The sequence below is a fragment of the Cyanistes caeruleus genome, chromosome 1, assembly GCF_971803275.1.
Source record: "Cyanistes caeruleus chromosome 1, bCyaCae1.hap1.1, whole genome shotgun sequence".
NCBI lineage: Eukaryota > Metazoa > Chordata > Aves > Passeriformes > Paridae > Cyanistes > Cyanistes caeruleus.
Genome location: NC_141701.1, coordinates 61,097,345 through 61,122,148, shown reverse-complemented (window position 1 = coordinate 61,122,148; position 24,804 = coordinate 61,097,345). Strand labels below are relative to the sequence as shown.

At 42.9% G+C, this 24,804-nt stretch overlaps 1 protein-coding gene across 5 annotated transcripts in view; it reads right to left on the bottom strand.

Annotated features, from left to right (window-relative positions):
• The window catches only part of AHRR (aryl hydrocarbon receptor repressor), an 82,724-nt gene extending 58,517 nt beyond the window's left edge, over positions 1-24,207 (bottom strand). Inside the window, exons 1-5 of one of the 5 annotated variants that reach the window (XM_086895431.1) lie at positions 21,233-21,323; positions 20,661-20,924; positions 19,399-19,503; positions 6,668-6,809; positions 5,096-5,167 (exon numbers count right to left, since the gene is read on the bottom strand). In XM_086895431.1, the coding sequence (XP_086751557.1) occupies positions 5,096-5,157 (62 nt within the window). In that variant the 5' untranslated portion in view covers positions 5,158-5,167; positions 6,668-6,809; positions 19,399-19,503; positions 20,661-20,924; positions 21,233-21,323. Of the gene's footprint in view, positions 1-5,095; positions 5,168-6,667; positions 6,810-9,050; positions 9,173-19,398; positions 19,504-20,660; positions 20,925-21,232; positions 21,350-23,978 lie in introns of those variants that run through there. The other 4 variants (XM_086895424.1, XM_086895436.1, XM_086895419.1 and 1 more) reach the window with 4 other exon arrangements.
• Between the last annotated feature and the right edge of the window lie 597 nt (positions 24,208-24,804).

The following is a 24,804-nucleotide window of genomic DNA, read 5'->3' as shown; positions in this document are numbered from 1 at the left end:
GACTTTCCTGTATCAGAGAGAGGAAATACGTGAACAAATAATGGAATCTACAAAGAAGGAATAGTGTTTTTTACTTTTTCCGAGCTAACTATTTTTTGCAGTAAACCTTGAGGCCCAACCATCCTATGACACCAAACAGCTGTCTGATCTATGAAGGGCAGTAATTTTTTGGGAACATAGCCTATATCTGAGCAGAAGGTAAAGAACATAAGCTTTTGTTAATCAGTCTTTACATCTGACAAACCAGCTGAAGCAAGGGAGCAATGTAGGACAGAAGAAATTAATTCCAATAAGGAAAATTAAACTGATGAGTTCAAGAGGTAAAAATTGTCAAGAGTAATATGAAATAGAAATAGAAGTTGTTCAAGCCTATTTACCACCTAAAATAGTGACTGCTCTATGCCAGAGAGGAATGGTTTGAAGCAATCAGGTGGTCTGCCTTTGTACTGAGTGCAAGGAATAGTTTTCTGGAGATGTCAGGGAATGGTGCAAAGAGACTATGGGAGAAAGTTCAGGACAGAGTCTTCCTGAAAACTCAAGGAAATGATTCAGTAAGGGAGTGAATCCAAACAAACAGGGGTTTGATGTAAATGGTAGTAAGGTGCCAAGTGGATGTGATTTTAAACAATGTGAGTTCCATGGAAAGGCTCAGTTAGCTAGCCATAAACAGAAAGGTACAGGAAAGGAAAATCTTCAGTGGGCTGCTTTGAGGTAAATGAAAATTCTAGCCTTTATTTTGAGCTGAAAGTAGATGGTGCTTGTTGTGTTCATGTTAAACTCAGGATTGTCAAACTGTAAACAGAGACATAGGGGTCACTTGATGATCACTCATTTACTCTGCTTTCCATACAACACTGCTATAGTTCAGGAGCACGTGTAATGAAAGCAATAAATCTGCCTTTTCTTTCTTCACATTGTTAAACTGCCCAGTAGTAACAAGTACTTGTACCTGTGCAGGACCCACATTAGCAGTCCCTGTGCAGTGGGAGCTGATGCAGAGAACATTTTCTGTTCTGGTGGTACACAAGGCATTGAGCCATTTTGGCATTAGTGATTCAGTGTGCCCACGACACAGACTGCCACTAGTGCAAACCAGTTTGGTGAGCTGGCAGAGGAATTTCCTGCAGCTACAACTCTGTCTGCTGTTCCCTACCCTCTTCAGAACCCTACCCTGTTAATGAAAATTTCACTCTGAATGAGTTTTTATTAGTTTGTCGAAGTGTTAAACCAGCCAAAGACCTGAGTGGAGAAAGGTCTAATCATTTACCATGACAGCAAGCTTTCAGTAAGAGGGGAAAGGGAAGAGAGACCATGAGATGCAACAGATAGGCTGAGAGCAAAGTAACAACAGATGATTATCATGAGTGTACTGACCAGCACCCTCAGTCACTGAGCTGTGCTTGGACATTGTGTAGGAATCCTGGAAGAGCTGAGCTCCAGTGGCAGCCATGTATGTGTGGATGTTGACATACACACACATCTGTGTGTATCTCCTATGAGCCAAAAGGACAGAATGAGAGAAAGCTGCTTGAAGGGAAAGGTGGCCCTTTGCCACCTTCTGTATCTCCTGTGTCTTCACAGCAAGGAAAGGTGGAAGCAGAACTAGTGGTCAAGAAGACATAACACCAGCAGAGCAGATGAGACGAGGGATAGTGCGGTACCAAGTAAGAGGAAGGGCCATGCCACAAAGGGTCTTAAATTGAGAACCAGGAAGCAGGAGAGAGGTCTGGAGCAGTTATGGATACACTCAGAGCTAGGGCAGGTGTAGTAGTCTTTAAAGAGCTGTAAAACATTACAATAAATGTTTTGTAGAGGGAAAGAGTTTTACAAGATGCCAGGGTTTGAGATGAGGAAGAGGTTGAAGTTCTCAAATGGTAACTGTCCTGAAGCTTTGCCTTAGCACTTTTAAGTATTAATTTCAACACAGTGATTTTAGCTTGTGGTTAAAGACAAGATCTCTTTAATTTCCAGATGCTTGAATTACCAGTAAAATGTTAGATTTCCACAGGAAATAAACACTTGGTAGAAAACGTTTCCTTTAGTCAAAATGCCAGCTGCCTGGCCAAAAAGCATATCTGATGGAAAATTTTCAATCTGCCTGAGCTCCAGGTGTTTGAACTGTGTCCATAAATGCTAAAATTCTTTAGTGTCAATCACATTTAATCTTGTAGCTTGTTTGGGAGATTTTGGGTACAAAAGGAAAACAGCTACGTTTTTTTAAATTTTCTTGCATGTATCAAAGTAGAACCTGAACCTTATATGTTATCTGAAGAATGGCAACCTGCTGAAGGTAGTCTCTGCTAGTTCTCTGTAGAAATCAAGACTGAAACATATTAGCTCCTCCCAGTAAAATTTTCCACACATTCTTCCACAGTCTTGTGGGTCTCTGTATTCTCCCATGGACCTTTTTTATACATTTTCATCACTGTTCTGTAAAACCACCTCAGAATAAAATTTCTGTGCTTGAAAAACATTCATGAACATAATGAATAATACCATTCTGTGATATTGTGACATAAAAGCCAGAGCTGTAGGATCACCACCTGGTTGACAGTCTAGTCATGAAAAGATTATGTAGAGTCAGACAGTTGGCTTCCTGGGATGCACTGAGTATGGGGAGATATAAATGGCCCAGTTGTTCTGCAGAGGGGAAAGCTGCACCTCTGTCCTTTAAATTCTGACCTTTGAAACCACTAATCCATGAATACCTACTGAAATACATGTATCTTCCTCACAAGGAGGCACCTGAGTTCACTTATCCTTTTGTTAAAAGAAAGGTAAATTCTAGAGACTACTTACATTAAAAAGAGAGGACTGCCTAAAGAGTACCCATCAATTTTATTTCCTGTGAAAAATCAGGTTTTACAACCTGAACAAATACTCCTTCCAGAACAGGTGTCAGTATCTACCTTGATTCATTGGCAGAGTGATGGGGGGAAAGTACAAGAAGGCTGTGGAGGAGAAAGCTCTGTGCTATCAAACAGGAGGAAAAAGCTGTAACACAGATGCTACAACATGGATTAAAATAATGGTTAAATATGCTGCTCAATTAATAGCCTTTGTCTATTCTTCTGAATTCCGGATAAATTACTCAAGGCAGCATAACAGTAATGTCAGAGTCCTGAAATGTCAGTAAGAGCAGCAGGACTGAAAAACACAGACCAGGAAAGGAGCTCTGTCAGCCTGGGGCACTCAGAGCCTCTTTAGAAGAAAGTCCCCAAGTGAGGGAATAGGCACAGGAAAGGCTCACCAGAGACCAAGCCCACAAACAGATAAGGTTTGAGGAAGAGACCAGTGTTGCTAGGAACTGAAAAATCATCCCCAGCAAGCGGTAAGTAACTAACCACAGAAAATGGAGTGCTGTCTCCAGTGTGGGAGTTCAGTATTCTAACAATTCAAACAGTTCCTTTTGCTTTAGACCATGTTTCTTAATCAAAATTGTTCTGGGTTGATAAGTTCATACTCAGGTACCTGCACTGCAACATCATAGAAAAGCTATTTTCAAGGCAACATTAGCTGCAAAGGTTCCCAAGAAAACTCGGTTGTGTAAAGTGAGAATTTGCTTCAGAGGGTATTAAAGCCAGAACTTCAAAAAAGGCTAATGAGGTAATTTCTGTGATTTGGTAGCAGGTAGTTTTCTTAGCCATTGCATTTATCTATAAGTGGTCTTTGAGAGGAGTTCTAGCTAGCATGTAAACTCCAAACATAATCTTAAGGTTTCTCAAAGCAACTGAAAGCCTCCGTCCTTTCACACAAAAGTAATGATCCATAAACAGTTCTGCACAGAGGTAATTTAATGTACTGGAAATGTTCCATCCCTCTTGCAGTTGTTATAAAATCAAATATCTACATCCATACTGAAAGAGTAGTGCAGAAATCTCACACACATTTTGAATTCAACACTCGGGATTTTTGCAGGAAGAATAATTTCATTATCTTTGTCTATTGAAATATGATACATTTTATACTAAAAGAAACAATTTTTTAAGTGGGAACAAGTGGTTCATGAGTAAATACTGCCCAAAAATCCAAACAATATCAACAGATGTCATTAAAACATTCAGAGAAACTCCCCTTTGACTTTAGACCAGTATGAACAATTTTAAGCCAAGTAGGTTATTTTTAGAACTTCTGAAAACTGAAAATAGGGAAATCTATTTTAGTTACCTTCTCATCCTTAAATTGTGTGTGAAGGCCACCAGTGCCAGTTCATAATTTTAACACAGTAAAAATGTGCGTTTCATAATCATATAATCAAGTGTAACACAGAAAATGTGGGATGATTACATTAAAAAGCTTTATTTCACAGATCGGTTTATGGCATCTGGAACTCATTTACATTTGAGTGATAGCAACCTTTTCCTTCCCCCTCCCATTTCAAGCGTCTTGTAGTAACAAATTTCCATTGTACTTCTTCTTTTCCTGCTTTGCCTTCGTATACACAATTCCTCTCTCCCATTTTTCTCCTAATGAAAGTGATCCCATAGTAAATAGAAGCCTGAAAATTATGTGTTCTATATGCAAAAAGTGACTCACCAGTCTGCTCTTTCAGTTGGCTGAACTGACCCACTTTCCCAGCTCGCACATGTTGGACTCAGCAATGCCCCACGCTAGGCTAAGCCCAGGAAAGGGGAAGGGGGGAGTGCAATGCCAGTGCTCTGGTGCCACTCAACACACGGCTTCTCAAAAAGCTCTTTCAACAGGCAGCACGGAGCATGGAAGCACAAAGGTGGCAGCCACCCCTCCGACCCACTGCCCAGCTGACATTTAGCCCACCAGGGTGTTCTGCCTATGAAAGGACACTGTCCCTCTCCACTCTCCATGGCAGCACCGCGGTACCCACCACAACCACCACTGGCCTCCTCCTGGGACACCTAGCCATGGGTAAGGATGGTTTGAGCCAGGCTTGGCATCCTTTCTGGAGACATCTTATCCATGAAGAGCCAGCCTCCCGGCCAGGGGTTCCTTATTGAAGAGAAGAAGATTAGGTCTCCCCTGTGTCAGTGGACCACAGAAGGATGGGAACCATTCTTCCACCTCATTTCCAGCCCGTATGTTTGGATGGAGAGCCCTCCTGATGAATATGATACTTAACTGTTTTTGAATGGGTTTCCTCCTTTTCCTCCCAGCATACAGGCATTCCCCCGGAGGAATCATGGCTTTGACACTGAAAAACAAAAGGAATAGGTTTCTTAGTTTGGAGATTTCTGTGTTTCAGACTGCTGTACAAAATGACAGCACTGAGAAAGTTCCACCAAGGAAAATGTTTTTTCCTTGAGTGTGACATTCAGCAACACTAAAAAGCATGGTGGCATTAGTTAAGATAGATGCTTACAGCTTATTCCAATTTCCTACCCTAATATCATTAGAATATTGATGTTTATGTTCAATTTTCATTTTTTTCCAATTAAGTATACTATGCATGATAGAAAATGGGTATAAAATATATCCTGTTTACTGGATATCCATTTTTTTTTTTCCTTCCAGGCTCATTTCTAAATTCAGCTAAACAAATAAGAATGAATAATACTACCCGTCATCTGCGGGGAGGATTTCACAGCTTTTAAAATACACAGGAATATTATCTCCATTACTGACATTGTGACTAGTAGGTTGCAATTATTCAAATCAGCATTTCTCCAGATCCTCACATCCTCATTTTTCAAGGCTGGAAATATGGCTGTTGGCAGCTCAACATGTGACACACGGTTTTGTGGTTAGCACTAGGACCCAATGCAGCGCTGACTGAGGTGACAATTTTCACACAAAACTTGGTCTTATTGATTTATTTGAGTATGTTAGCCTTAGAGACATTGCAGGATGGGAAAAAGTCTTTGCATTCAGTCTGTTTAAATCTTCTGGAGATTAGCTGAATATCAAAGTCTCTTGTTTTTCTGTCTGAAATAATATTTTAGTCATGCTGAGTGCTGTTTAACAGTGAGTGCATGCTGCCAGAGAGGTTAGTATATCTCAAGAGTAATTGCTGCTTTGTGTAAGATATAAAATGAAAGGGGACTTCTATGTCACAGAGTCAAATCCCATGCTGGTGAACGTGTGTGTCATGTAAAGCAAATAATAAACTTACTGAGCTTAATTTAAAAACCGTTTAGAAGGGCTTTCTTCTTCATTGAAAGACAGCTTTCTGATAACTAGAAACCTCTCGCCTTCCAGCTTAAATTTGTTCATGGTCATTTTATGCCCATTTGTTCTTCTGCCAACATTGTCTTTTAGTTTAAATAGCTCTTCCTCCTCCATTGTGTTTACTCATTGGCATATTTTTAAATATCAGTCATATCTTCAGTCAGCCTTCATTTTTCTATTCTGGGACAACCCAAACTCTTTTATTTCCCTCTCATGTTACAAACTGTTTTTTCTTCCTATCATTTTAGGAGAACAGAATTGAGCCCAGTTTATTAAGCAAAATCTAAAATGTATTTCATACATGCAAGCACAGCATCCTTTGCTAAATTGAGATACCTTAGGTCTACTGTGTTTCCCTCATCTGGAAAATCAGTTATTGTGTCAACAGACAAATATCAGGTTACTTTGTCAAAATTATTTATATCTACATTCCATTTTTACTCCAACTAACTACAGCTGTTATTTGTTCTCTCATTCTGAGAATTCATTCTGAAATTATGCATAATATAGAGATCAGACTACTTGCCTTCTCTCAAGTGCAGGTTATGGTGGAAACACCAGTCATTCTCCAGTTGGTGCAGTGTCAGGCATTAAATTCTTTCAGAAATAGAACCATATTTTTCACTATTACTGGAATGATTTCCTGTGGTGTCAGATGGGTGAACTGCCTGTCCAAAGTTGATGAGAGATTTGATACAGTACAATAAGCACTGCTGCAGGTTAAGATTGTGCCATAGCCTTTGCTTAGATAAAACCTTCTTGCCGCCTTCAAAGACCTTGTTAATTTGGTTTAATCTGCAAGTTCTTTTTTTTTTTTAACAGTTGGCCAGTTTTTAAGGTTACATCTACTCTCACAGGTTTTCTCCTTTAGTTGGAAGCTAAAATGGTGTGGAGATGCCAAAAGAACTGCAGTTTCTTCTGAGACCTTATATTTAAAGATAATTTCTTTGTGATTGTGGTGATTGACACTGTTTGGATGCCAGGTACCCACCAAACCCACTCTACCACTCCCCTCCTTAGCAGGACAAGGGAGAGAAAATCAAACAAAAGGCTCATGAGTTGAGATAAGGAAAGGGAGAGATCCCTCACCATCTACTTTCACAGACAAAATAGACTGAAGTAGGGGAAATCAGTTTAATTTATTACCAGTCAAATCAGAGCAGGGTAATGAGAAATAAACCCAAATCTCAAAAATATCTTTCCCACACCCCTCCCTTCTTCTGAGGCTCAACTTCACTGCATTTTCTCTACCTCCTCCCCCTGCAGCAGAACAAGGGAATGGGGAATGGAGTCTGTGGTCCATTCATTGCACTCTGCCACTCCCTCCCTCTCAGGGGAAGGACTCCCCACACTCTCTCATTAACTTCTCCAACAAGAGTCCTTCCCACGGGCTGCAGTTCTTCACAAGCTGCCCCAGCAAGGTCCCTTCCACAGGACCCAGTCCCTCAGGAGCAGGCTGCTCCAGCATGGGTGCTCCTTGGGATCACAAGTCCTGCCAGCAAACCTGCTCCAGTGTAGGGTCCTCTCTCCATGGGTCCACAGGTCCTGCCAGGACCCTGCTCCAGCACGGGCTTCCCGTGGGGTCACAGGCTCCTTCAGGCACCCACTTGTTGTGGAGTGGGGTCCTCCATGGGCTGCAGGGACACAGCTGGCTCACCATGGGTTGCACCATGGACTGCCGGGGAGTCTGCTCTGGTGCCTGGATCACCTCCTCCAGCTCCTTCTTCACTGACCCTGATGCCTGCAGGGCTGCTGCTCTCACATATTCTCACTCCTCTCTCTGACTGCAGGTGCAGTTGTGCAGGCTCTTTTCCCCCTTCATAAACAAGTTATCCCAAAGGTGCTGCCATCACAGCCCTGGCCGGTGGCAAGTCTGCCATGGACATCCTGGACACAGGGGAAGCTTCCAGCAGCTTCTCACAGAAGCCACCCCTGTAGACCCCCACTGCCAAATCCTTGCAGGGCAAACCTAATACAATATTGTAATATTTTCATGTTCTGATTCCTTCCTGTCCATAATATGAATCTGTGACTCATAGATCATGTTTCAAAACAGTGTCACATGCTAGACTTCCCTTCTCTTGCCCTCATGAGCAAAGTTAGAAGGAGGAGAAAGGCTTCAACAGCATAAATCAACTGAAAACAGAAAGTTAAGAGTTCATTCAATTTCCCAAAAGGGCGACTTTGTTTTAAAACCCATTCTGGATCAGTTGATTAGTATGTGACAGCAAATAGAAATAACTACAAAGACCTCAGCATTCAAACTGAAAACCAGGAAATAAATAGCAAACAATATGAGCTAGAATTTATGGAGTGCAAAATGCCAGTTAGGAAAGATAAAGTCCCAAAGGAAAATTCACAAATCACAGTGCTAAAGACAAAAGACAGTGTGCTGTTTAGAAGAATATTATGAAGAAAATAATTCTAAAAAGTGTGTGCAGTTCTAATTAGATGGAGGTGGCTTTATGTTAGAATTGTATAAAAGGCAAGAGTGCTCTACAGATTTATTTCTAGTCTCTGAAAAGAAGGAGAATCATGCACTCCCATCAAACAAGAATAAGCCATGAACTCTTCAGGCTTTCAACAGGAACTTTCTACAGAATTAGAACAAAGGGTTACCACAGCAACATGGTATGAAGCACTGCCCCAGCAACTGAACACCAATGTCCTAGATACACATACAACCAAGAGGTGCTACTGCCACTACCACTAATGCCGGTAGTGGCACGTGGTTAAACTGAGTCTGAGAATGCATGGACAGGAATAAAGAGAGAGTCAGAAGGTTCATGGCTAATGGTCCTAAAAACATGTCTGAAAACAGCACTTGAATTTGTTGAGCTGCACAGATCCATAAACCATGAAAACATCTATTTTAGAAACTGAAGAAGAGCATGTATTCACAGTCCTACCTGGACTGTGTTTTCTTCTGATCACCTGTGAGCTCTTCTCTCCAACCTTAGGACAGAACAGCCCATCTCCACCACTGAGGAGGCTGGGGGCTCCTTCCCCTGCCAGCCCACCTGTCTCATGTGGCTGGGAAACAGGAAGATCCTGGGTGGACAGCACTCAGCCGTTCAGAACAGCTGTGCTCTTTGCTTTCTCTCTGTAATGCTTGAGAGCCCTCACATTCTCTCTACATGTTTGAGGTAGGATGAAAATGGACCCAAAGAAGCAATCTTCCACCACTCCAGCAGAAAGAAAAGGGTCTTACAAGCTTGAGGAGCTTCAGGAGGAGGAGAGCTGGGACCAAAAGGATCACAATTGCTAGAAAAGGATAGATGTGGACCATAATAATTTGCTTCTTTCAGATGCTTGTAATCACTATTGGCATTCACAATGAATCTCTAAACACTGGGGAAAGCTGAAGGATAACTGAAAGATAGCTGTATATTATAATATTCAGAGAAGGGAAACATAATGATCCAGCTATCCACTGGATGGCAAGACTGACATCCATCCCAAGCGAAATACCAGAGAAGCTGATAAGAAAAATGAATTATATCACTTAACAGAATTCTATGGAATATCATGCTCTTTGGAGTGAAACTAGCTCGCTGAGAAGTTATCACCTCTAGCTGACAGAGGAGTTCAGTCATATTAGTTAGTAACTTAAGTTAGCAGCACAACATTCTGCTTTTGAAAAGCCACAACAAAACATTACAGTGCACAGTTTCTACAAGAAAATAATCTGTCAAGTGACAGAATAAAAGGAAAAGTAGTCATAGAGAAATCACTGCTAAATAGAAAAAAGTTTTATAAAGACCATACAGACATCAATTTCAATACAAACTCATTGGTGATAATATTTACAAAGTTATAAAAATTTAGAAGATTGATAAATAATGCTGAAGACACGATGAAACAGAGCAATCTGGAGTGCCCAGCAGGCTGTTTCTTTTTATTCACAATGTATTTTAATACAGCCAAATGCAGACACTTGCATCTCAGAATAGGGAATGCACGTCATTGATACTGAATAGGGACTGCATCCTGAAATGTGAGTGATTCTTGAAAGGAATTAGGGATCACAGTGAAAAATGAATACAATCCATAGTTTGAGCTGCCAGGGAGGGGCTGTGGCAAAGGCAGATGCTAACCTAAGTGAAGTGGTTTTACATCTGTTTAAAGATGTGATAAGACTGATGCTGGAACAGTGTGTACAGTTTGCATGTAAGTGTTTTTCAAGTAATGTTAGAAACTGGTAAGAGGAAAGAAGCTAAAATAAATACTTGCAGACTGAAGAAATTTCTTTGCATAGAAAAAAAGATTTAGGTGACTTGACTAGAGTGAAGTACTTCCAGGGGAAAATATGAGTACTGAATTACTTAAATCTGAAACACAGCAAGCACTTAGAAAGTGAGGCTGAAGTCAGATACATCCAAATAAGAAATTAGGCATTAATCTGTAACATCATGAACATTTAAACACTGGGACAAGGTACAAAGGATTTAATGTATCCTGCTGTCTTGAAACCACTGCTACATGCCTTTTTGTAATATGCAGTTTACCCTAACAGAAGTTACACTTAAATTAAATAGAAACAGTTGAGTTGAATGCAGGCATATTCAAGGAAAAAAAAAATATCTTTGGTAGCTAAAGGAGGTCAGATTACGTTATCCAATGATCTCTCCTTTCACTAAATTTTATGAATCATTTCCTGCCTGAATGTAATCACATACCATGCATTCAGTGCCTGAACTACAAGAAAGGGCTATGCAGACCACAGCTTCAAAGTGGCACAGTTGTTGAAGAGGCAGCCTGGGAGTGAGAAGGCTGTGTGAGTGCTCATCCCCTCCATGCCACAGCACCGTGGTGCAGATTCACCAGCAAAGCAAGAAGGGGATGGGGCTGGAGAGTGGCTTGGCTCGTCTCAGGATTATGTGGTTTCCACCTTTGGCACGGTCAGCTCTGGAAAAAGAATTCCAGCCACGATGGCTCATCAACAGGACAGAAATCTACCTGCCTGCTCTCACTAAATTAATTGTGATTAGCACATTTGTGCCAAGTTTTCTGCTTCTAATGAATGGTGATGTCTTGGGAGAAAATATGGTAACAGTTTTGGATATATCCATGTAAATAGCATGTTTCTAGCTGAAGCAGCCCCACTTAGAAAATAACTGGAGCAAAGAATGTATAAGGGTTGTGAAACTGAGCCCCACAGCCAGAGTGCAGGAGCTCAAACTGTTTGGGTTATCATGAAGAACAGCAACAGAGAACTTCCGTACAATAAGTAACTACATTACGTAGGAAACAAACATTTCGTGACAAGAAACAAACATTTCTAGCAAGATCCAATTTACTGAACTTGAGGCTAATTAAATCCAAATAACAATTAAATTACTATCAAAATAATTTACCAAAGCCTGTAGAGGATTCTCTATCACTGAGCACTTTTTCTTCAAAAATGTTTTTCTTAACAAAACTAATAGACCTGCGTGGTAAGAATTTGTTGAAGGATGTCTGATGGTCCAGTTATACATGAGATTGAAGCAAGATCACAGTGGATCTTTATGACCCTAAAATTTCCTTTTCTGCCTCAATTATTTCTCCAGTGAAAGAGCAGCGGGCTAAATCTCAAACATGAGGAGTTTTTAGAAGACTAAAAAGAAGTATTTGATGCTTCATTTAGAGAGGGTGTTCTATAAGTACCAGCGATCATATGTTGTCTGACAAAAACACATAAAATCTCTCTTTCATTTCCTTTGAAGAAAATGTGTACAAATTTGGCTATGTTTGGGACTTCTGTTAAAAAACAAAATCCAGCTTGCGTGTGCTCAGGAGCCTTGTTGTAGTCTGACAGTTATCTTCAGCTTCTGCCTGAGCTGAGCACACATCATTCCCTTCGTTCCTCCTACAGGCATCTGCACTGTGCATGTGCATCCCCGTGTGCCTCACAGGCCTCCCCTCCCAGCAGCAAAGGCAGCGCTGGACCTTCCCTCTTGCTCTCCCTCCCCATCCTGGTGCGAGAAAGGACTCCAAATATCAGGCACAGGAACAAAGAGCCAGCCATGGGAAGAACTGAAGCAGATTGGGACAAGGCAGGGAGGGATACCAGGCAGTGTGTAGCCCTGACTCTCAGCATCCCTAAGACCGCTGAGAGATGCTGCGCTCTAAAAGGCTCTGGAAAAGGATGATTCTGGAGAGCTGCTTCTGTATTAGCATTAGGAATTCAAAGTATCCATTGAAAATTTGGGGGGGTTGCCAGAAATAAGGTAGCCCTCACCTCCCTACTGCAATCTCCCTTCCAGGTCTCTTGTGGGCTCCACTGCCTTAACTGCTTGCCTTACGAGAAGTAATCTGAGCACTGGGAGCCAGACTCCTGCCCCAGTTAGAGTTCCACAGGGGATGTAGGAATTAGGGCTGCAGGATGCAAGGCACACCGCTACAGAGGCACCAGCCCCCACTTTCTGGGAGCCTTGGTCTGTTCTAAAAGTGATGAGCACTCGGTTCTGCAGCTGGAGGCAGCCAGCACTGAGCTCTGAGCTTGCACCAAAGGCTGCGTCTTCTGGAAAATCATCTCCTGAGTGCCTGGCATCGAGTAAATGAGAATAAGTATTTCAGATTTATCACTTCTAACAAGTCCATATGTCTCAGCAGTATAATAAAGATTAATTCAGTAGTGGATTTGATGTTCTTAAATACTAAAGTCACAATTATCACCAAACGGTCTGTGACAAAAATAATAGCAGTTTATTTGCACAGGATTTGAACAGTGCATAGTGCAGAGCTGAGACTATGAGGTGAATGGGGATGATAGAAACAAAATACCCAGCTTCTATTTTAGTATGAGATTAAGTTTAGTGCCTGTCCACACAAGTGAGGAATTTAACAGCTGGACTCGATGTTCTTAGAAGTCTTTTTCAATCTAAATGTTTTATGAATTTATGTTTACTCCTGCATCTCCTAATTTGCAAGTGCTTGACTTTAAAACAGAGCAGCCCTTTGCTACAGGATGGATATGTAGCTACGCTCTTCTTCTTTAGCAGAACAATAATTTCCACCATTATTCTTCCTCCACAAACAAGTTCATCAGGGGGCTGAATTGTCTCATCAGCCTTTCTTTCTTTATATGTTTATATAAGAAAGCCTGAAATTAAGTTCAAGGACATTTCTTTTGAGCTTTGAGGATGTAAATAAATAACTTCTTTAAAAAGCTTAGATGCAGTTTTGATGGGTTTTTTTAGGTGATGTTTGAAAAATACAGCTGTTTTTAGAACTTCTAACATGCACTCTGTCACTTGAGGAAGTATACACATGGTAGCACATACAAAAACACACCAAAAGAAATTAATAGTGGACATATGTCTGGTGAAATACTTTGTAGTTAGTAGAGTGGTATCTAGAGTGGACTTTTCATAGGAAGGCATGAGCAACGATGAAAAGTTTTTCTACAGCTGGGGCATTTAGGATATAGTCTGAACCATATGGATTATTTGATGACTAACAAGACAGTCCATTTTGCATTGCAAGATATCCCTCAGTAAGGATATTTGTGTAGCATGTTTCACTTTTAAACTCTCAGGAACATAATATCTTTGAGATCTCTGTCCCTCTGTTCTGTTTGCTGGAACCTGACTAACAGGTCACAAGAAAAGCCAATGTTGTGAAAGCATGAGCATCATTTCCGTAGCAAATCTGACTAAAACCAGTAAGATAAGTCAATGAAATATTTCTACCATGAATGCGTAATGTAGCAATGCCCCAGCTCAGCTGTCTTCTATCTATAGCTAGGTTCAGGTTTTGGGAGCACCTTTATGCTAGCAACACAGAGCTCAGTGCAGAGAACAACTCAAGCATGTTTGTTAACTGTATACATAATTTCTCAAACAGGTTCTGCCCAGATTTATCTCTGTGCTGTCATGATAAGGCTTCTAGAGCTAATTAGTTATTCAAGTTTATGCAGTTCATTATCTTGTCTTCAATTCTAAGTGAAGGATAAATATCCTTAGATAAAAGAAGATAACAATATCCCTTTGAATTAATTGTGTCACTTTTTTTCACAAGACACATGTGGCTGTGCACTGGCTGCCTTTTGGGTTGTTTTATCCTCATGCCCCACTCCACCATATGTTCCACCATAAGGTGGTATATGCTCCACCATCTACTCACACACTACTGTGATGGGGGAAATTAGACATTAGACATTACTTGGTGCCACAGAACTAGCCACAGACTGCAAATATAATTAAGGACTGGTCCTCCAAACCCTCCTGTAAGCTCACTGGCATTCCTGGTGTTATTCTCTCAGCCACCTATGTTTTAGTACCCTGCTTGTCATTTCATCACGCTTCAACCGTCTGAGGTTTGGGGCTCTCTTTGAAATACTAGAACAAGAATCTTTAATAAGACTATTCATCATCCTGCATCCATCCAAAGGACTAGACTAGAAGTGTGGTTGTACTGAGTTTGTGTGGCCAGGTTTTGGTAGCAGAGGGGCTACAGGAGTGGCTTCTGTGAGAAGATGCTGGCGGCTTCCCCCATATCGAACAGAGCCAATGCCAGGCTGCTCCCAGGTGGACCCAGCACAGGCCAAGGCAAAGCCAAACAGAGATTGTCCCTGTGATAACATATTAAAGGAGGAGAAAAAAGGTATTGTGCAGAATAAATTGCACTTGGAGGGTAAGAATATGTGAGAGGAGCTACTCTGCAGACACCAAGGTCAGTGAAGAAGGGGGAGGAGGTGTTTCAGGTGCCAGAGATGAGATTCTCGGCAGAATGTGGTACAGTCTGTGGTGAGGCAGTGGTGCCCCTGTAGCCTAAGGAGATCCACATGGAGGCAGAGTTCCACCTTCAGCCCGTGGAGAAGACAGACACCAGAGCATCTGTGGACACCTGACAGGAGGCTGTGACCCTGTGGGAGCCTGTGTTGGAGCTGGCTCCTGGCAGGGACCTGCAGACCCATAGAGAGGGTGTGTCCAGTGAGTGTCCCCCATGATTTGTGGGGGATCTGTGCTGGAGCAACCTGTCCCTGAAGGACTGCACTCTGTGGGAACGGACCTACACTGGAGCAGTTTGTGAAGAACTGTAGCCTGTGGGAAAGAGTCAGGCTGGAGAAGCTCGTGAGGAACTGTCTCCTGTGGGAAGAACCCCACCTTGGAGTGGAGGAAGGACTCCTCTCTTCGAGCAGTGGGAGAAACATGTGATGAACCAACCATACCCCATTCCCTGTCTCCCTGCACCACTGGGAGGCGGGAGGTACAGCTGGAAAGAAGGGAAAGGTGAGGGGAAGGTGTTTTTAAGATTTGTTTTACTTCTCAATATCCTGCTCTGAGTTTGATTTGTAATAAGTTAAATTAATGTCCCCAAGCTGAGTCTGTTTTGCCCGTGACAATAATCGATGTGTGATCTCTTGCTGCCCTTATCTCAGCTCATGAGTCCTTTATGCTTTCTCTCCCCTGACCAGCTGAGGAAGGGAGTGACAGAGTGCTTTTGGTGGGTGCCTGGCATCCACCCAGGGTCAACCCAACACAGTGATGCAATTTTGGAGTAAATGTAAACAAGTGTGATGGGAAACCCTGAGTTATACAAAGGGAGGCTACGATAGGTTAGAGGATTGAATAGATGAGGTAGAACAGAATCACTAGCAACCATTTCTAGGAGTTTTTTCCTGTCGAGTCAAAATGGAGCTTAAATGGAAGTTTCATCAAGAAATAATTGCTTATCAAATTCAGGGAGACTCTCCACAGTAGCCAGTAAGATGGTGATGGTTTTCTGCAACTGGACCAAAATACAGTTCCAAGTCTTTCAAAAAAGTCTGTCCTACACAATAATTGTACTCCCATTGCTCTGATTTCTCTCTTTTTTTCCACAAAAGGCTTCTTCAAAGATTTAAGTTGTACTCCAATGCAGAACAGGAGTAAAATATGTGACAGCTCATATATTTTGAATATATATATATATATACATATATATGTACAAAATATGTAATTCATTGGTATCATATATTTGCATTTTTTCTGCACCACTAGAGACAGTGTGGAAAGAGACAAAAGTTGGCTCAGAGACACAGCTTGTCCTCTGAGGAGCCTGTGTGACAGCAGGATAACACAGCATAGCATTCTCCTTCAGTAAAGAAGCAAAAGAGACCTGGATCTAAGGCCAACAAAAGACTCCTCTAAAAGTTATGAAATGTATGTAGGACTAGGAAGGCAGGCAGGAAAACCTGTAATACACCTAGATGTAAAATCAGCTTATTGAGGAGAAGCAATCCTATTCTTCTCCAGGCTTTGCTCTCCTGTTTGTTCCTACTCAGTTATTCAGTGAAAGAAGAGTAACTGAGGATGAACTTACAAGAGACCCATAACAGAGGCTCAGCAGAGCTTAGGTATGTGAAGATCTAAAAGGTAAAACAAAAACAAACAAAAAAAACACAAAAAAAACCCCACCCACAAAACTTTCAGGGAGAAAGAAAAAGGTGTTTTTCTGAAAGCTTGAGATGGAAAACAGGAATGCAGAGAAAAACTGAAATGAAACATGAACTATTTTCTCCTGGAACTCTGACAGTTATGTTAGCTTGATGCTTAAATTGACATTGTTATTGCTACTACCATTGCATTTCAGTGTCTTAAAATGTTTGTGCCACCATTGTAAAAAACACTTAGTTTGAAAGAAGCAGGTCACAGATTGAAAACACACACCAAGAGCCAGGCTCAATTCTTGCAAGACTTCAGTTTAATGAAGTACGTGAAAATCAGAATGGAAACTCAAAAGTTCCTGTTCTTTCAGATACTGAATCTGAAAACAAAAGTAATATAAAACCTGATGTTGCTCTTATTTTTTGTATCTATACAACTAAAGAAGTAACAATGGTTGGAAGGCAGTCTAGTTTTGTCTGCTGTGCTGACAAGGCACTACTCCACCACCTTGGTTTGGATAAGTACTAAAATACAGTGCAGGTCCTTACTTACCAATGTATGAGGCCTATGCATACATCATAAAGCTCAGCAAGGCCAAATGCAAGGTCCTGCACATGGGTCAGGTAGCCCCAAGCACAGGCTGGGCAGAGAATGGATTGAGGGCAGCCCTGGGGAGGAGCACTTGGCTCCAGGGAGACTTCACATGAGCCTTCCAGGACCTAAAGCAGGGCTACAGGAAACCTGGAGAGGGGCTTTTCACAAGGGCATGTAGAGATAAGACAAGGGGTAATGTTTTCAAAGTGAAGGCAGGCTTAGATGAATTGTTAAGAGAAAATTCTGTACAGTGAGAGTGGTGAGACACTGGCACAGGTCAGCTGGAGAAGTTGTAGATGCCCCATTCCTGGAAGGGTTCAGGTCCAGGTTGAATGGGGCCCTGAGCAACCTGACCTAATTGAAGGTGTCCCTGCCCATGGCAGTGGGGTAAGAATCAGAACCTTTAAAATCTCTTCCAACCCAAACCACTCTGTGATCTATGATCCTGTGTTTTCCTCTCCAGAAACAGAAATTTCTCCTTTGTAAGCAAAATATTCCCATTATGGGTTTCAGATCTTTGGATATACCTACCTTTTTCATTCGTTATTTGACAACTGCTGTAACTTTTTATTGTAAATACTTTTACTGTTTTAGAGACATGGCCAGAGACAAAAAAAAAAGTTTTAATACATTTTCCAATTACCTGCAGTACTACTCTCTTCTAATATTACTTATATCTGTTACTACCACAAAGTAGCCAATATATAAAAATTAACTCTCATTAAGGATCCTAGCAGTGTTGTTTTCGATATGCTCATTAAGTTTTGATGATGTATTTTTAGATTTTAAAATATTAATTTTCATAAACAAGTCATGACTACAAGTATTTCACTTTATTTAATTAGAGCAATAGATGGGGGGGAATTTGACCTCTTTCCTTCAAAATTCCCAGAATTTTATTTTTCTCTAAGATAAAAAAGCAAAAATTTTATCACAATTTTATCACATCATCCTATCACAATATCACTTGTCATAAAGCATTTGCTACTATCCAAAACCACCTGACACTTATAGAGAAGCTAGTATCAGATTTACTGATTCTCATCCTCTCCTGAAAACTAATAAACAGGCATTTTTCATGGAGTGAAAATCACAGGGAATCTCCCCAATTACAGGGTAGGAGAGAGCTCTTTCATCTGCTTTTATAGCCTGTCTTCCTTCCCCAGTCCCTTAACACCCGTCTATCCCAAGACAGAAAGATTTTGTTAATCATTGCAAATGGGACTGAAAAGACCCTCAAGAGACTGTACAGAACATCATTCCCTGCTTCATACAGAAGCAGCTGTACCAAAACCATTCAGAGGTTGCATATCTGAGAAATGGCTTGTGAGCATGAAAGACTTGTCTGCTTTTTCTAGCTAAATCAATTGATTTAATAAAAAAGTGCCACATCTTTCTAGTCTTTTACACACTTAGGCCATCATAGCTGTAACAACCCAGCTGTTAAACCACTCCCCAATGATGCTCATACTGAAGAAGTACAGTTTCTATGAGTACCCCAGAGATTTTATTCAAGTACTTAACTATCACTAAAATCACAATTTTTTTTCCCCTAAGTATGTTAAACTAAATTTTCCTTACTACAACACACAGTATGATTTTACCATAATTTCTTGCCCTGACATTAACCTACATTGTAATTGTAACCTACAATGTAACTGACATTACAGCTTAAATTCAACTAAGTTTGCAGTTAATCCTACATTTCTGATGATTTTTAACTTCTTTCTCTTGACTTTTCTTGTCTCTAGACTGAATAATTATTCTAATCTTGTAATTGTATTCTAATCTTGTAAGCGATATTTTTACACACCTGATAATCCCTTTCACTCTGCTCTGGACTATTAATTTTATTTGCAATTTTTTCTCAGGTACTCTGCTCCCAAATGAGTGCAATACTCCAACTGAGGACCTACCTGAGCTGAGCATCTCAAAATAAATTGATGTACCTCAGAAAAACCATTTCTGTTCTAACACACCTTTTTTACAACAGTGCAATGCTAATGACTCACGTTTAGTTTGTGAACCACAAGAGTTCCTCTTCCTTTTCTCCTTAGCCATTCCCTATGCTATATTTGAGTACATGATTTATTACTGACTAAATATTTTGCACTAAACCTTATAGACTCATACCCTCGTTGGTTTTCTGGAGGTTGTGACTGTCAAAAATCACTCTGAATCTGACTTTTCCATAGTGCCTGAAACCTGTTTGGTGACCTCTGCAGGCTGAATGCCCACATGCTCTGGCCCCTCACTTGAGACATTCATGAAATAGGGAACAGTGTGGCAGATCCTGTGGAGTACCAACCTGAATTGAATGGTTGTCCTCTCAGTATACCTTTCCAAAATCTCTAATGCCTATACTCCTTGCCCACAAAGCAACCTCATCAAATTTTGTTTTTCTATAAATGACCTGAAACAAGAAGAAAGCACAATGTTTGTGGAGTGATTCCTCATTTTAGGACAATGAAAGGGAGACTCAATCTGACAAGTGCACTAGTTCTCAGATATCAGAAAAACACATTTTGGAGAAGCAAATTCTTGTGAGAGACAACAAGGCCAAGAAGAGCTGCCTTCCAAACAATACTGCCCTGAGTGTAAGGTAATATTTGACGTTTCAGTGAAGAAAAAAGTTCAAGAGATTACTTAGCATCATGACTCCCAGGGATCTGTACACTACCAAATGTAGCAAAGAGCAGGCAGGAAAGAAAGACAGTGATCCCAAGACTGCCATGCATTTAACTTCACCCAGTTTCAGCTGAACTGTTACAGAAGAGGAAGAAACCCTCAAAAGGTGGGTTTCTACAGTCCCAAGAAATGACAAGACTGGATTTTATGTGAGCACACGCTTTCAGCAAGCTGAACATACTGAAACGACCACCATTCAGCATCAATACCAATACAGTTAAAGAGTAAGGAATAAATATCTAACAAACTAAGTGCGTGCAGAGGTATTGCTGAATACAGAGCAATATCTCTGGAGCACCAGGCAGCACTGCAGGAACAGGACAAACACAATTGCAAACACTACATTTTGCAGCCTTAGCTTCATATGGATTGCATCATGCAAATTATTTGTGTTGCCTGCAGATGCAGCTTTAATTCAAAAGCATAGACAGTATGGCCCAGCTCTCACGTGACAAGTACCTGGGTACAGACAAAATGATTTGTTCACAAATGCTCATACTACAGACCTTCCCCTGACATAGACAGCTAAGCACTGCCACCCTGCACAATTTTACACAGCCATCCTTTGCTTGCCCTGTCACTGCACACCAGAAGGAACCTCTCAGAGGGAAAGGATAAGATTGAGAATAAGGTTTCAGAAAGGTAAAAGAGATACACTGGGTGCCTTGTGACTGCAGCTGCAGACCTGTGAACCTGAGGGTTGCACTTGAGTGAACAGCTCCTACCTGGTCTATGCTGAAATGGTTGTATCACACACTGGCACAGGGAACCTTGGGGTTTGTAGCTATTTGGGGTGCATTTAGTTGATGTTATGTCAGCATAATATTTTTCCACCCCACCTGTGCAACCCTGTAAGCGTATCAGTTTGAGTTCTGTAGTTACCTATGACATATTTGAAATGTTGACAGCAGTACCACACAGACAGGACTTGCTACCGAAATTTCAAAGTTCAAGATTCTGAAGGTAAGTTGAATTAAATCCAACATGACTGTGAATGGCTCTGTGGGAGCTCTGGACTGACAGAGACATACTCCTAAAGCATTTCCGTCTCAAGATGTTCATCTGGTTCCTGACTCTCAGTCAAGCTCCTTGCAAAGCACCTTGAAATTTTCATTCTTCCTGCAGACCCAGAAGGGTCACTTTCCTCTGGAAAAAAATAAAAAATAAAAAGGCCTAATTGGTACAGACTAGGCTGCATATTTGCCATCATGTCCACCTTCTTTGCTTTGACCTCAAAATGTTTGTGGACATTGTGACCTGCAGTTTCCTAGTGGCAATTTGCACAGAGGGCCAGCAATGAAACTGCTTCTCTCAAAAGCAGCAGCTCCTGCTTCTGCTAACCGAGCATGGCTTTATATATGTGTGTGTGTATATATATGAGTGACCTTTTGCACCAGCTGGTAGCTGACAGGAAATTAATTTCTGGGGCAAAGGTATTTATCTGATTCTCACACCTTGTTGCAGCAGTGCCCTGTTCGGAGCACCAGAAAGTGCTGGACCACTGCAGAATCCTCTTGTCCCGCTTTGCCATGGCCGTGTGGTGACAGTGTCCAGCAACAGTGACCTGTCACAAACACGGCAGTTAGGCAGCAATTGTGTGGGAACGTTCACACTGGCAAATATCCCACTGCCTACCTCACAGCCAAACCATGCCGCGCTCTGCCCATATCAGAGAAGCAGGCTGGAGCTTCCTGCTCTCCAGGTAAAGGTAACCCCCTTCAAGTGGGAGCAGGAAGGGTTGAGCATAATCCCACTTGTGCCACTCAGGCAGATTGGGTTAGCAGCTGATGCATTGTGGTTATTTGAGCTATATCTTATTCCTCATGGGTAAGCCAACTCAAATTGAAAACATCAACACTCTTCAGCACCAAGTTTGTGTGTGTGGACATGACTCAAATTAGAAGCAATGTCTGAGTTAGGACTACAGTTATTCCGTAGTGAAGACAATTCCATGTTATCCAACATCTCCTTCCTGGGCTTCAACTTTAATGGTTATTCAAACATTTCTGTAAAAAAAACGCCCTGGCTGACACTTCCTACCCAAACTTGGCAATTCCTTGAATTTTCCTCCAAAATCTGCTTTGTCCTAGCTGTCTCTGGGCACAAAGAGACACTCCCACATCCTTTACATTCCAGTTGGGGCTAATTGAACTCACATGTCAGCATGAGTCAGCAGTAATTACCAGGAATATTAAGGAAAGATTTGGCACCGGACTTTGATAATTCAATAGCAGAGCCCCCATGTTCAGTGTGGATTGAGATTGGATCAAACCCCTTAAACACACGACAGCAAAAGCTGTATTGAGTTCTTTAGTCTCGTTTAACTACACGTGGGCAGTTCCTGATACTGAAAGCATCTTTTTTTGAAAGAATGTATTTTTTTTATGTACCTACAGAAAGGAAAATCTAATGGAAAAATCATTTCTGAGTACTAAATCCTCCTCGCTGGAGTTTAAATCTGTTTATACGCTGAAACCGATGAATCAGTGTTAGACTGGCTGGCTGGTTTTTGTAAGCACTCGCTTTGCAAACAGGGCCTAGAAATGCATTTCCTCCTTACAATTCCTGAGCAGAAATCTGAATCGATGAGAGGCTGAGGTAATAACACACCTCCCCCCATCCCATGGCTCAGTTGAAATTAAAATCCTGAAACCACAATAATAACCCGACTTTTCCACGTACGAGTGTTCATTCCCCGGCTCTCTTCCTGAAACAGTCCCTCTCCGTACACCTTCACCCTACAGACTGTGTAGCCTTATGCTTCCAGAGCTGGGAGCTGGAGGTGTTTACACACTAGCCCAACACAACCCCTAAAATCCTAATCTTCTCCCTGACACTGAAGAACACTCAAACATACTTTTATGGTCAACTAAGGCAAAAAAAATTGTTTGTCACAAATGTACACGGACGCAGAGACGCGGCGGATGCGGCAGTGAAAAGTGAGGACTGTCTCAGCCTGTGCTCTGGCAGGGGATGCAGGAGCAACTGTGCTAAAGTCACCATCAAAACCTAAACTGGAAACTCTTTCTGGATCTTTATTTCTACAGTATAACTTTGTTTTGACAGAAATAAATTCTTGCTCTTGGTTGCAAATTAACCAAGTGTCTTGCCAGTGAAATTGATATTGTCAGTCATTAAGCCTCTCTCTCTTAAATAAGTGTTTTACTCTTAGCCCTGAATCATAATACTCTCTACGTGTTCATAAAGGAGAACTGTTTTCTTTTATCTAGTACAAACATATGTGCATCAACATTCTTCTCAACAGACTACTTCTGAACCCAACCAGATCATTCAGTTTTATTTAAATCCAGTCCTGGTTGTCTTTTTGAAACCTCCAACTACCAAACGTCAAGCATATTTTTGTTTTTTTCCTGGAGGGTTTTTTCCTTTTTTTTTTTTTTTTTCTGGTTAAATAGTCCATCTCCCAGAAACTCGCTAAATTACACACAAACATTGTCTGTCTTCGGGGGGAAAAAAAGTTTTTTACATGATATAACTTGGTTTTATGCGATTTAAATTATTCTTTAAAAAAGACGCAAAACTACAGCTTCACCCAAAGACGTACAAAATTCTTGTTTACTAAACAGAATAATACCAAGTCAGAAAAAAGCACCAGAGCCTTCCCCTCGCTGCTTTTTCTCCCTTTGGTACGTCAAACTGAAACACAACAAGAATCCGTTGCGCAGAAGTTATAAAACGCTCAAAATTATTTCCAAGTCAAGTACTGGCTGACCCTAAGGCAAACCCACCCTGTCCAGCTCCAAGCGAGTGCACCTGGGGCTCGAAAGAGGCAATGTGAAACTTTAGTTCACTTGCTTTCCCCTCGAAAGGTCTCTCGAAGCGTCAGTGGAAAGGATGTGGCCAAGGTGCCGCGGCGGAGACCTCCGCCGCCCCGGTTTCAGCCCTCGGGACTGACAAGCGCCGCTCGGGCATCGCCCCATCCCAGCGTCGGCCGGCACCGGCAGCCCCCGGGGCTCTCTCCCGGGAGCTGCGGACCGTCCCCGGCGCCCGGCGGGAAGCAGCGCGGCTCGTCCTGCGCGGCTGCGGTCCCAGCGCCGCCGACACGGGCGGAGGGACCACCGACACCCCGGACACAGCCAGCGGCCAAGCGGCCGGAGCCGACAGTCCCCCGGCTCCCCCGCACAGCCCAGGCTGAAGCCTGTCCTGCCCGCCGCGAGCTCTCGAGATGCGGCCACTTACCCCACGGTCCCCGCCACGAGCCGGGGGTGCGAAGTTTCCCCGGGCGAGCAGCAGCCCCCGGCCGCGGCGCAGGGCGGAGGTGCGGGAGCGAGCGGCGGGAGCGGGCCGGAGGGCGCCGGCGGCGGGGAGGATGCTCGGGCGCTCGTCCCTCGTGATCCAGGTGGCGGGCGGGCGGCCGGGGGACGGGGCGAGCCGGCGCTGCCCGCTCGCACGCGATCCGCGCCCGCCGCGCCCCGGCGGCGCCAGAGGGCGCTGCTGCGGCGGCTCCGGCCCGCGGGGAGCGGCAGCGGGGCCGGGATCCGCCGGGAGGGACCCGGCCGGGCGCCCGGCCCCGCCGCGGGAGCCGCGGGGGAGCCGGGAGGAGCCCGGAGGAGCCGGGAGCCCGCTGCCCCCGGTGCGGTGCACCTGCCCGCGCCGCCGAGCAGCCCGGCTATCCCGAAAAGCCGAAAGGGAAAAGTGCCGTGCGGGTCCTTCCCCGCCTCGCGGGTGTCTGGAACAGCCCCAGTGTCCCCTGCACCGCTGCCTTTGCCCCTCGGCTGCCGCTCCGCCCGGCCCCGGCGTCGCCGCGCTTGTGCGGTTCCCGCGGCATCAGCGCAGCTCCCTCGGCTGCACCGGTGCCTTCAGTACAGCACCGCATTCACCGGCTTCTCCTGGAAGCCGAGTAGCAGCTGGGATCATTTCTTTAACTAGCAGTGTTTGTTTTATTTCCCCAGAACGTTTTGCCGCCGGGTTTCTGGTTCGTACTGGAAGCGGCGGGGGAATCCCGGTCAAGCGGCGAGGCCTCCTGCGAGCGGCCTTAGAAGCTGGAGTTGGGTAAGTACCTGAA